Here is a 13645-nt window from a genome sequence, read left to right as displayed (position 1 = left end):
TAGCTCCTTCTTCTGTTGTTTTCATGAAGCATTAAAAATACGGCATTTTTCTTGTGATATCCCTTTGTTCTGTCCCCTTCCCTCATTTTTATTTAGACCTTCTCTTCCGTTTGCTGCCTTCATCCTTGGTCTACTCACTCTGCATTCTATTCCCAACAGTTTCTCCTCATTGTAGCATTGTTCTGGCTAATCCTGAGAGTTCATAGGGCCCAGACTGCTTTAGCCCTTCCAGACTATATCAAAGTCCCTTACACTCAGTTTCTGCTGCTCTTCCCCATGGGTCCCCTGTACTTTCCAGTGAATGTCACTTATTTGGGGGGAATTCACCTGTTTTTAGGTTTGTAAGACTCCCCATGCTTCCCTGTGCTTCTTTCCATAGAGTTGCTATTACCATGAAAGTCTTAAACTCTCAGTTTGTCTCCACTCACTTGTATCTTGTGATTTGTGGGGATACTTTTTCACTTAACATGGTCTTGTCAATGTTGTCTGTGCATTTTTGTATTTGCTATTTTAGTTGCTTTGTCTACTCTTAATGGAGGCGTCAATGAGATGCCCACACCACTGCGATCTTCACACAAGTCATACTTCTGTTCTTAGTCCCACCCTCATTCCTACCTCCAGATGTACTTGAGTGACGTTAGTCTCTGAGCATTTTGGGAGTTCTGTATTGTCAGTTTTGTTGCTTTTGTCTTTTTCTGATGATTTTAGGATTCTGTTTTCTTGGTTCTGCAAAGTCAGTTACCATTCTTCTACGTTACAGCCTCCGACGTTTTGTTGTTCTTTCTCATTCTCTTGACTTTGTCATTTTAGTAGGGTTTTAGAAGTGAAGGAGGAGATAAATGCGTATGTTCTGTTTAACAGAAGTTAGTCCATATTCTTTTATTTTATATGTATATTTCTTACAGTGGCAATATTTAACTACACTATGAAAAACTATTTTGGAAAAAATATTTTCATGTTATGTTTTTGTGAGTCCTATGTGATTGGAATGAAATTTGGCTTCAGTACAGAAACTTACTTATAGGCTCCCATGATGCTGGTGTGTTGGCTATGAAGCTCAGTGTCATATTCACCTTTCTTCCTCTCCAGATGGCTTTGAATAGGGTAAAACTAAGCTACATCTGATGAAATTCTGCTGAGACATTGTATACTGTATAGCCTTTCTGTCAAAAGTTACATTCATAGGTTTTATGACCTGTGAGAAGATCAGATATTCTCAGTCAGAGGGAGAAATAATTTCTAGGAATATTTTTAGGATCCAAGTTAGATTATTTTTAGAAATAAGTTGTGTTTCATCCTCTTTTTCTGCTCTGTCAAGAATACTTCTTACATTTAAAATGTTTTAATGAGTATACACTCATGTAACAAAATTCTTGGTATGTGTTCTAAGAATTGACTGATTATGTTTTGTTTTGGTTCGCTTGATGTTTTGGTAAATAATTAGTTGGAGGTTTGTCATTTTTTCCCCTCAGCTTTACTGAAGTATAATTGACAAAATTGTATTATATTTAACTTGTATAATGTGATGATTTGATATATGTACACACTGTGAAATAATTACCACAATCAAGTTAATTAGCAAATCTGCAAACACCTTACATAGTTGCCATTTTGAAGGTTTATTTTAATTATCTGTGTATCCTCAGTGCCTGGAATATAGGGTTCAGGAAATCTGTGTCAAGCTGAACAAAAGTTATTGCCAAAATTTGAAGAATTAGCTCTCTTGATTATAGCACCTGCAGTTGTGAAGATTGAGGTCTGTTTTAGTAGTTTTTAATCTTTTACCTTAACATAAATAAAGCCCGAGTAGTAGCTATACTCACCTGAGCCAGTGTATGAGAATATATTGATTCTTAAAGGGATAAGAAGAGTCTTTAGCATTTTTCAGATGTAAATTTATATGGCTGAAAAAATTCTAGTGTACATAACATTGTAAAAATCATAGCTAATGGTAGAAACATACCCAAAGTCAACCTTTATACCTTTGACTAATGCTGGTGGAAGTTCAGCTATTATATAAGGTGGTTCAATTAGCACAGTACGTTTGAGTCCAACAAAAAGTATCCTTGTCATTATTGCATTATCAGAAAGCATCCGCAACAAAAACTGCTAAGGCTAGTCTTCATTTCCCTTCAGTGACTTTCAGATTCTTTGTTTTATCTGCTTAAGGAGACTTTGACTTCTTGATGTGGAGGGTAGCAATAAGAACCTCAGTCAGGAATGAACACTGAATCAGACACAGCTAGAAATGACAGTGCCAGTCAACCAGAAGGAGCTGTTAATAGTAGCCACTGATCCTCTAGTCCAGTAAAGCATCGAAAGGATGAGGGAGCCAGAAAGTTCCTAGTGGTAATTAATGGTCCATTGTGTTTTATATTTAGTCACACTGGGTGCCTATTTTCCTGATATGATTTGGGGAGCCAGAAAGCTTCTGTTTCTTCCCCCTACCTCAGCATGTCTAACTGGGCTTTTAAAATTCTGAAATTCACAATTCATTCTCTTTAGCATTATTCTCACTTCCAGCTTCTCCTCTAAGATCCCTTGCTCTCATACAAGATACTCTGCTTCTGTGAATGAGCACTCAGAGACAGAAAAGATGGAGATATCTGAGGGCCAGGGCTTGGTGGGAGGGGGCCTGCTGAATGTGGAGAATAGAAGAGTAAAGAAAGAAGGTAGGAGAGGGAGGGTAATAGCTTAGTGGTAGGGCATGTGCTTAGCATGCACGAGGTCCTGGGTTCAAGCCCCAGTACCTCCATCAAAAATAAAGGGCGGTGGGTAAGAGAGATGTCTTTTCTTTTACGATTTTGCCTAAGTGTGATAGGAAAAGCTTTAAAGATGTTTTTACTGTTTAACCTTCATCAGTCAAAAACTAGACCCAGAATATTACTAATATACATACCTGAGATGGTGGCTGCTTTTTATCTTTTTATTCCTAATGTTAAAAAAATGAAGAAAATTCTGTGGGAGACTGCCTGATTGCCTACAGCACAGAAGTCTAGTTTCAGGCGCTCTGGGCTGTTTCTTTGAATATCTTCTCAACCTTTATTCCCTACCGTTCCTTCTGCATATCCTGTACTTCAGCCAGATTGAACTATGAGCAGGTCCCTGTGATCTTTCCACGTTTTCCTGCTTCTGTGCTTTAACTCATGCATTCATTCTCTTTGTTTGAAATTCCCTTCTCAGTTTGTGATTTATAGTCTGAGTTCATTTTTCAAGCCTACTTTGAATGCACTGTCTCCAGCATTGCAATTTCTTCTCTTCCCCCTATGTCTGAGGAGTTCTTCCTGGAGCGCCATGTAAAAAATAACATACTATATCACTTCTGTCATTTTGAGGATTGCATTAGGGGCTAGCTCTGGAGCTTGGAAATTCCATGATCTGTTTTGAAGCTGCTCTGGTCACCTGACACTCCCCGGCAATAGGGCTAGGAGGATTCAGTAGCCTCAGTACAGCTAGAATCTACATGCTTGGCCTAGCTTGTGAAGTATAGAAATCTGTGAATATCTAATTGGGATAATTTTCTCTGGAAAATTTAATCAGATGGTGAGCTCTGATTGTGGCTTTTCTCTATCTTCTGGTGTAATTAACTGTTCTCCGAGCAACTGAAGAAAACAAATTTTATTTAGGAGGAAAAACATTTTATTTTACCCCCTAGTCAAGTTAACTAACCCCAGCTTTCCTCTTGTGTGTTTGTAAAATGGGGACACTGTATTCTTAATTTGGTTTTCTTCTTTGTTTTGCTGAAATGCCATGAGGATAAAAGAATTTAAACAAGTGAGTGATACTGTCCCACCTGTCTAATGGAATATTATGGGAAAAGAGTTATAACAGACTTATTTCTTTGATATTTAGATATGGAATTGGCAATCAGAGGAATATGTCTTTCTGCAAGCCCATCAGGAAGCAGTGAAAGACTTTAAACTCTTGAAAAATTCAAGACTGCTTTCCTGGTCATTTGATGGAACAGTGAAGGTAATTTGAAGCGCAAGTTTCTTTTTAAAAAAGTATTCTAATATTGTATTGATTATATTGTGACAGCCAAAAGCAGATGGTTGATAAATAACGACTTAAATTTTGAATTTCTATTTTCTCGTGCCTGTTTTCTTTTTACTGTAATCACCTACTGTGTGTTTATGATCATTTGTACTAGAAGGCACTTAAAGAGGTCAGAAGAACCAATGTGCTAAAGCTCTTGTTTAATCGATGATTATGTTCAGCAATACAAAATGTTCTTGAAAGTGTCAACTTCTGAGTTTTTCTTTGAAGGTATGGAATTTTATTACTGGAAGAATAGAAAAGGACTTTGTCTGTCACCAGGATACAGTGCTTTCTTGTGATATTTCTCCTGATGCTACCAAGTTTTCTTCTACCTCTGCTGACAAGACTGCAAAAGTAGGTTGATCAGTTAAAGATACATGCATAAAACTTTGGGGTTCATTATGTATTGTAGTCCCAATAATGTGTAAAACAGAACAGTAAGTGTCTGTCTACATGTCTGTTTCATATTTTGTGAGTTTTTGGAGGATGCCGTTGGCATTTAGTTTGTGTCAAATAGATTAAATGAATGACATTGAGGATTTTTGATTTCTCCCTTACTGATACCTTTTTGTCTGTTAGTAATCAAAGGCAGTCTCTACTGCATATTTTAGGCAATAAAAAAATGGAAAGAGATTTACGCTTAATTGTACACCACAGTAAATTTTTATGTAATTGATGTAAATGGATACTTGGAAAGTAACATTCCAGTGAAATGATGCTGCCTGGTTGGGGACATTGAGTACTACTTTCTCTTCTTTTTTCTCCATCTTTGTTAATCGCATCATTATCTCTATACATCTTTCCAAACTATAAACTTTGGAATCTCCTGGGACTCGATCCTGTCTCTGATGCTCTGTCGATCACTCTGCAGTGTCTGTTGGATCCTTGTTCTCCTCCTTCTCCCCACCCGTAAGACCGTGCTCTCCTCATTGATGGACCTGCCACTGGTCTGTACCTCCTCTAATTTATCTTCCCTGCTGCTGCCTGAGTCCCCAGTTGAAACTCCACTGTAGCCAGTTTATAAGCTAAACTCCTTACCCATCACCATCTCTTTCTGCTACATTGTTCTCTCTGTGCCAGACTACTTCTACTTCCATCTTTTTGTGCATACTGTTAACTTTGGCTTGACACAACCTTCTATCCTTTTTTACCTCGAAGCATTATGACTCATTCTTCTAGACCTAGATTTGACGTCAGTCCTTCAGTGAACCCTTTCCTGGCCCTCAGGCAGGATTGGCTGCTCTACCCTCAGTGTTCCCATTACATATTACTCATGTTTATTAGAGCATTAACTTCATACCACTGTTCACTTAACCATGCATGAGCCCTGTATTCCTGATTAAACTAGAAACTTTTCAAGACAGTTATCTTTGTATCACCAGTTCTTTGCTCACAGTGCCTGGGACACATTTTCAGTATATGCTTGTTAAATGGTGATGACAGAACCACGGGGGAGAATATTGGAAGGGAAAAAAACCAGCATTTGACTGCTAATAGAGTAGGATGGTATAGTGACTACCTTTAAAGAACTCTTGCCACGTGTAAGGGCCTGGACTAGGAATTACACTATTATCTCATTTAATTTTCACACTGTAGGTGCTATTGTCCCCATCATACAGGTGCAGAAACTGAAGCCAGAGAAGCTTATGTGGGTTGTCCTAGGAAACAAGGAACTAGTAAATAGTGGAGCCAGGACCCACACTCAAGTCTGCCTTACTCCACAGACTGCTTTGCTGTTCTTCCTTCTGAGGCTAAAGTTAAGGAAAAATAAAAAAAAAAAGTTAAGGAAGCTGTGACTTTGATCCTTAAGCTGAAGTTAACTTGAGTAATTAAAAGGAAACTCAGAAAAATGAACAAGGTTGCTAGTTGGAATTTGGGCCTTTCATGAAAGTTTATGAACTGTTGAATGTTAAAAGTTCATGTGATTGGATTTATGGCTAACTGGCACACGAGGCAGGGTTTGTACATATTTATTTTGAGTATATTTACTAATCCTAAACAATCTGAATTGCCTTCCAGATTTGGAGTTTTGAACTCATTTCCCCTCTTCATGAATTGAGAGGCCACAAAGGCTGCGTGCGCTGCTCTGCCTTCTCTGTGGACAGTACCCTGCTGGCAACTGGAGATGACAACGGAGAAATCAGGGTAGGGTGTTTGCTGCCATGAAAGCCCTGCTCTTCACGCAGCTTTGGCTAGCCCTCTGCACCACACTGGGGGCCTTTGTGAATGTGACAGGGAAGCACGGGCCCTGGCGTTCTGGTGGGATGAAGCAGTCTTTGTTTTGTTTCTTGTGCATGTTCACAGCTGCACTTCACTGCAGAAAAGAATTCATTTTAGAGTTAGAGTGAAGCATTTCCTATGTATAGGAGGCAGGTGCCCTAGTTATTTTCAGTTTACTCTCTGCTGTTAGCTTAAGAATGATTCATCTTAATTCTTGTTCCTGAACCAAAGGTGGCTTTTAGTGGCAGGATTTGAGGAAAATAATTTTTGTAAATTATTAACTAGATTATAAATGAATGGAAAATTCTGCTATTTTCTGCACTGAAAGAAAAGGTCTCTTTAGCACTGTGTCCATTAGATAGTCAGCATTTACAGTGTGGCCTATTGCAGTCCTCGTGGGACTGTCTGCCTGGTTGTATTAGAAGTATTGGGCAGTTGATGGAAAAAGTTTGGACATTGGGAATGGCTGCTTTGGTAACCAGTATAGTTGAGGAGAGTCTTGTATTTTTTATTGTTGTTTTTTTTACAAAGGAGAAATTAAAGCTCAAAGAATAGGTATATACTGCAGAAGAATGAAAAAGTATATATGTAGTTTGTAGGAATAGAGGCATTATCAAATAGGCTTTCTAGGAAATTAAGATTCTTTTGTTTGAGGACTAAGTAACCAGCCTTCTCTGGACCATTCTCATAAATACCATGCCAGCTGAAGGAGCAGGGCTGCTTTGGGCACTTTCATTTTCCTCTGAATTCTTACTGCTGGACTGGTTATGAGACAGTGCCTCATTTTCCAGAAACCCCTAAAGGAAAAAATTCTCTCTTTAAATAAGTGTTATTTAAAAAATTTTCTTAGTACATTAAAAAATTTGTTTAGTATCTGTAAGTAATTGGGTTGTTTATAAGAGTCTAGTAAAATAACCTTAGTTTATGTGTATATGCTTGCTAGCTTATTTATTTTATATATATAATATATAAAACATATACATAATACATTCATATATTTTTGTACACACACACATGCACACATGTATATAAAAATGTATATAAAGCCTTACAGGGACTTACTGCTTAAAATATTGTTTAAAATACTTCAGGTGTTTGACTAGCATCTGTCAGTATTCTCAGCAGTAGATCCTGAACTAGAATTCTTTGTTTTTTGAGGTAGTTTATTTGTCAGGCCTTTTTTGTTTATTCGTTGCTTCTCACCATCATTCTCTTTATTAAATGAAAGAGTCCCAGTATTCTAATTAATCACTCTAAGTCTTTGTTTTATTTTTGAGAGTATAATGATAAATATTGTAAGTAAAAAATTTTAATTACATTTAGTATTTTTAAAAAAATTTGGACAGGGGAGTATGTAATCTAAAAAAAAATTCCTAAGTTATCACTGAATTGTAATTATATTTTTTAAGAAAGATTTCCAAATCTGTTCTAGATGAGATACCTACAGAACTTCTGAGTAACCCTGTTAATGAACCATGCATGTGTCATGTTTATGCAGATCTGGAATGTCTCAAACGGTGAGCTGCTTCATTTGTGTGCTCCGATTTCAGTAGAAGAAGGAGCTGCTACTCACGGAGGCTGGGTAACCGACCTTTGCTTTTCTCCAAATAGCAAAATGCTTGTTTCTGCTGGAGGGTATCTTAAGGTAAGTGTTTCTCAAAGACTGAAAAAAAAAAAAAGAACAGCCTGTATCTTACTTTCCAAGTTCTTTCCACTTCCTGTTTCTCAGTTGGGCCTCATAGAACCCATCAGAGAGGAAGGCAGTTTGGGTGATGAGACTGAGACCTACGTGGCTGCTTTCCTCAGATCTCTCAGAAGTTCTGATGACAGATGGCTCAGTCCCGAGCTCTCAGACTGCCCCATACAAAGTCTTACATGATCAGCATGACTAGAAAGTGTGGTGTTTAACTTAATTTGATTTTTCTCCTTCACGAATCGTTAATTACGTTGTTTGAAAGTCTTTAAAAACATTTGTGAAATTTCCTTTCTTAAGTATTAGTTGTGATAGTGGTGATGATGGTAATAATAAAAATGGCAGCAGCATGTTGCTGTGTAGTTTATGAAGTGCTTTACATACATCATCTTATTACAGCTTTGTGAAACTTACGTTTTATCATCCTTGGCTTGTAGATAAGGAAACTGATGTTCATAGAGGTTGTGAATTTCCTAAAATTACTTAGTAAGTTGGCTTATACAAACTTACTATTTCAGTAAATACTGAAGCCAAGGTTGAGTGTATTACAGTGCCTCAGAGTTTTTTTTTTGGTGCTTGCATCTTTTTATCTATTCACTCACTAAGAATGTATTAAGTCCCACTGTGTGCTGACACTGCTGCATGCCACAATGTTTAAGACCTGCTTCTTGCCCAGGTGGCTGACAGTCTGTGAGAGAAGCAGACCAAATAAATAAAGTCTCTAAGTGTAGGAAGGGTTTGGGGCACATTTGCATAAGGATAGTGGAGGCACAGAGGAGAGGAGTGGACAGTTCTCCCTCTGGGAGTTAGCAGAAGCTTCATGTGGAGGGGAATGCTTGAGCTGAGTCTTTTGAATAGTGGTTTACTGGTAAAAGGGGTTGAAGATACTACTGACCACTTAAAATAGATCCCTAATAAGTTAGATCTTATGATACTGTTTTTTCTTACTGAAAACGTTCAAGTATAGGAGATGATCCTGACTAATTATCTAACACAGTACAGATGTCCAAAAATCTTTGAAAAGTTTCGGTTGAATTTGAAAATTATATGGGACCCATGTGAATGCAGTTTTATTTAACATAGAAATCTAGCTTATAAAAAAGATAAATCGAGGGCAGTTTTTAGCTCTATGAGAGGATGTATAGGGATCAAACTTGTAAAGGAATCAAGTTTGCATTGAAAATACAGTGCTGTTTACACGATGTTGCATTAACCTGTACCTTTTTGGACCACTTTTATTTAGTTAGTAGGGGATTGTGAGACTGTCACTTCTTGTTCCCCTGTAGTGTGGAGATAAAGTGCACTCAGTCTGCTCTGAGGATGATGCTTAGAGGAGCAGCATTCTGTCTTTGTGTTGGAAGCTGGGAGTCTTCAGCTGTGAAAACTTAATGGCTCAGCATTGATGTTGAGCTTCTAGAGACCATGCCTCTTGATGCTCTGGGCCCCATAGAAAGCTGTCACATGATCATGAATCTGGCTTACAAGATATGATAAAGATCAGTGACCAGACTTCCAGAGTTCCTGGAGAATCTTGGAATAAACAGCAGAATCCATGTCTGTGCTGTAGGGGGTGTGTTTTCAGGGTGAAAGAACCTAGAACCTATACATGTAGTCTGTATATTTAAGTGACAGTCAGGCTCTTCTTCTGGTTTGAGTACTAGCATGGTTAAACTGATTATGACATAGCCCAGCCTCATCTGCCCAGCATGTTAATTGAGACTGTCCAAAGCACAGAGCAGATAGGAAGTAAAAAGAAACAGCTGCTGCAGGGTGCAAGAAAATAGGCCTTCTGAGTCTGTTCACGTTATAATACTAGCTGTATAAATTGAATATCAGTAAGATAAGGGAGCTAGATACCCACTAGCTAAAAAGTAGCTAACTTTTGGAATTATACCCATTCAAAAGGTAAAAAAGAAAGTAATTTACTTGTGTTATGCCATAGAATACATACTGTTATAATGACAAGAAATCCTCAGTTAATTAATACTCATGAGGAGAAAGCTGATTTGATATGTGGAATACATGATGATAAATGCAAATTTGCCATTACTTATAGGTAACAGTATAAAGGTCAGGAGAGAACGCCTTGGAGCAGACTACCTGAATTCAAAGCCTGGCTCTGCCACTCATTAGCTAGCTTTGTGGTCTTGCACAAGATTATTTAGCCTCGATTTTCTCATCTGTAAAACAGATACAATAGTAATACCTACCTCATAGTGTTGAGAGGGTTAAAGGAGTTAATACCTATAAAGCACTTATACATAGTGGCACATAGTGTACCCTGAGTAAATGTTAGCTCCTCTTTTTTAAAAAAAAAAGTTTATTTCTTAGAGCAGATTTAGTTTCACAGCAAAACTGAGCAGACAGTACAGAATTCCTACATAACTCCCTGCCCCCTCCACCACTATCAACATCCCCCACCAGAGGGTACATTTGTTACAACTGATGAATGTTCATTGATGAGTCATTACTCAATGTCCATAGTTTATACTAGGGTTTACTCTTGGCGTTGTTCATTCTATGAATTTTGACAAATGTATGACGACATATGTCCACCATTGTTGTATTATACAGAGGAGTTTCACTGCCCTGAAGTCCCCTGCACAAGTCCTATTTTAATATCATTGTTTTTTTAGTCCATATTCAAATGACAGGCTTGGGTAGTGTTCCATATAGAGTGGTCTGTTTTAATAGAGGGGAAGGTAGTGGGTGCACTAGATAGAGAAGCCAGAAACTCTTGCACCTCTACCACCTACCAGGAGTGTCATCTTTGGTGACAAGGCCTTTCTTCTCTCTCAACCCTGGTTTCCTTACTTGTAAAATGAGGTAATTGGATGAGGTATTCTCAGGGTAAGGGCCTTACTACCTCTACGATTTACCTCCAGTAACTAAAAACTAATGAGTCTTCTCTCAAGTAGGTGGGATGTGTCCTCTGCAGTCTTGATTACACTGCTATTTTATAAAGCAAAATTGTTGGTTCTGGAAAATTTCAAGTTAGTACATGTTGCTTCATTGAGGTTTACTTAAATCCACAGGGCATACTTTTACCAGCTACTAGTGCTCACAGTGAACATGAGTAGCTGTCCCGGTCACACGTCAAGGCAGAATGCCAGGCATTGCCACAGATACAGAAGTGATCGTAGCATTCGTAATGCTCAGAATCCTCTTGTACCTGAGGCCGTTTCAAAAGGTGTTCATGTACATTGTCTCTTTTGCCTTCACCTTAGGTGTGTGATATATGGGTAAACTTAATGATCTCTATTTGGTAAATGAATGTATATATTGTTATAATCTTAGCAAATTCAGCGATTGGTAGGAGAAAGGAAGAAGTTGGCCAGAGCACCTGCTACATTTAAGTTGTTCAATATTTATTTAGCAAATAAGTGTATAGACTTTTAAATAAAGAAACTTGGTCATGGGTTCTTGAATCACTCCTGGTAAAAGGGAAGATTCAGCAGAGAGAGAACATTGTGTCCTGCAGCCCATATTATGAGTAGTCTTGGAGTCTGCCAGAATTCCTGTCTGTGTCTGCAAAGGGCCATTGTTAGAGAAGAGAGGGTCATTCTCTCTATTCTGCTGAGGACTTGCAGACAGGAGAGTTTAGTCCAGCCGTGACCATAATGGACTCTGTGTAGCCTTGTACCTGCAGCTCTGAGTAGGCTGCATGCTTCTTCAGCACACCTTACAGTGGGGTTAGGTGTAGGGTAGCTGTGAGGCAGTTACCGGGGTTAGTCAGGAAAGGCTGACCAGGTTGATAATACTGCATTCAGCATTAAACCTTAGGCGCCTTTCTTGTTCTTTGCTTAAGTGGGGGTGGGGAGGTGATGGGGCGAAGGATCTGGTTGGCACTGCAGATTTCCTCACAATGTAATTACCAACCTAATGAGAATTTTATTTTTCTCTGAACAGTGGTGGAATGTTGTCACTGGGGAATCCTCACAGACCTTCTACACAAATGGAACCAATCTTAAGAAAATACATGTGTCCCCTGACTTCAAAACATATGTGACTGTTGATAATCTTGGTATTTTATATATTTTAAAGATTTTAGAGTAAGCAGTGATGTAAGTTCAACTCTTTTAATTTTGAATTGGAAAAAAAGTCCTAGTGAAACTCTGTATTTCAACTTTTTATAAAACTGTGAATTGTTTTGCAGTATTGCATTCATTACAGAAATGTGGTTGGATGTATAATATTAATGTAGCTTTTCCCAAATGAACACCTTTAATCTTGTTTTCATAATCATCATCATTATTTTTAACAGTTTGTCCTGAAGATGCAAATGAAAATGTACCTTGTTATATTGTTGGTAAAATTCTCCCTTGATGCATTCAAATTGGTTGACATAATTAATGAGAATAATTCAAAGGAAATATATATTTTAATACCATCGCTTTGCAGGCTGTGCCTCAGGGTGGTCATGGCCTGCTCTCTGAACCACTCTTACCTTAAGTGGGTATAGTTCTCCCAAATATAATCTCAGAACTTATTTGCACCCCTTAAATTTGCTTTAAAAATATTGTGTCTGTGTGCACAATTTGCAAAACTTCCTTTAATTCACTTGATAAGTGAGTCTTAGGTTTCAAAAATTCTTTCTGTGAAGCAAAAGTGATGTGTGTTGGGGGGAGTAGATTTTGTTGGTCTACCTTTTCTCATTAGCATATGGCAGCCCTGGGCTGGACCTGAACTCTGGCTGTCAGTCCTTAAGTTGGGTGCTCTCCTGCTCTCTCTGGTTTTTTATATACCAGACTTCTTACTTGACTGAACTTGACCCTTCTTAATCCTCACTTTTCTCTCTCTCTCCTTCTTTTTTAAGTAATTGCGCCACAGTTAAATGTTAGTAAATAAGACTAATTGGGGAGGAGCCAATTGTAATTATAAATTTTAACGACGAAATTTTTCTAAAATAGAGAAAATAGTAAAAATTTTCTTCTAATTTCATTTACTTTTAGATGAACGGCATTGCCAGTGCCATTCTCTTAGTGGATTTCAAGAGAATTTTCTGTGTTTTTCTATGCAGTACTGGAGGAGTCTGTGACTCTGGAAGATGTCACCGTTAACCTTCTAGCCAGTCTCTCCTCTTTCCCCTTCTCTCCCTCCTTTCCTTCCTTTCCTCCTTCCCTCTAAGGTTATTAGAAGTTAGATTTTGATGAGGGAAAAAACATATCAACATCAGTAATGAGCTTTTTTGACTTCTTGATTAGGAACTTTAATTGCAGCTTAAACCTAGACATTTTTCCTGAAATAGATTCTTAAGGGATGTGGTGATAAATTAATAATAGATCTGGTTTCTATATAAAAAAACAACCAAAATTAAAAAATTTTTGTTGCTGCAATAAGAGCTAAATCAAATGAATACTAGCGTTACCGGTAGGTAAGCAGTGAGCCAGTTGGTGCATAATGTTGGTGCATGTTAGTAGATGTGGGGTGGGTGGGGGGAATAGACCACTCCAGATGTATTTTAGATTAGATGTTCCTGTTTAGCATTTGAAGGAATGGAGTGAATAAAATGTTTATATTGTTAAGGAGGTTTGGTGTTTGTTTTTGTTTTATGGTGGGTTGAGGGACTGATTTACAGGCTTACTGTGATTTAAGCAAATATGATGTGAAGATCTGAATTTTGTAACAGGGAATTTTTGTACGTGGTATGTTCTGCTTGGAGTATCCAAGTCACAATTTGATTTGCATACAATG

The 13645-nt window shown here is 37.9% G+C and overlaps 1 protein-coding gene across 4 annotated transcripts in view; it reads left to right on the top strand.

Moving 5' to 3' along the window:
- The window catches only part of APAF1 (apoptotic peptidase activating factor 1), a 74457-nt gene extending 60978 nt beyond the window's left edge, over window positions 1-13479 (top strand). For all 4 annotated transcript variants that reach the window (XM_006214356.4, XM_072973189.1, XM_031683221.2 and 1 more), the window contains 5 exons: window positions 3853-3972; window positions 4267-4392; window positions 6058-6183; window positions 7757-7903; window positions 11861-13479. In XM_006214356.4, the coding sequence (XP_006214418.1) occupies window positions 3853-3972; window positions 4267-4392; window positions 6058-6183; window positions 7757-7903; window positions 11861-12007 (666 nt within the window). In that variant the 3' untranslated portion in view covers window positions 12008-13479. The remainder of the gene's footprint in view (window positions 1-3852; window positions 3973-4266; window positions 4393-6057; window positions 6184-7756; window positions 7904-11860) is intronic.
- The last annotated feature ends 166 nt before the right edge of the window (window positions 13480-13645 follow it).

The sequence above is a fragment of the Vicugna pacos genome, chromosome 12 (assembly GCF_048564905.1).
Source record: "Vicugna pacos chromosome 12, VicPac4, whole genome shotgun sequence".
Classification (NCBI taxonomy): domain Eukaryota; kingdom Metazoa; phylum Chordata; class Mammalia; order Artiodactyla; family Camelidae; genus Vicugna; species Vicugna pacos.
Note: the sequence above shows the minus strand (reverse complement) of the source record. Positions and strands in the feature narration are given on the sequence as shown.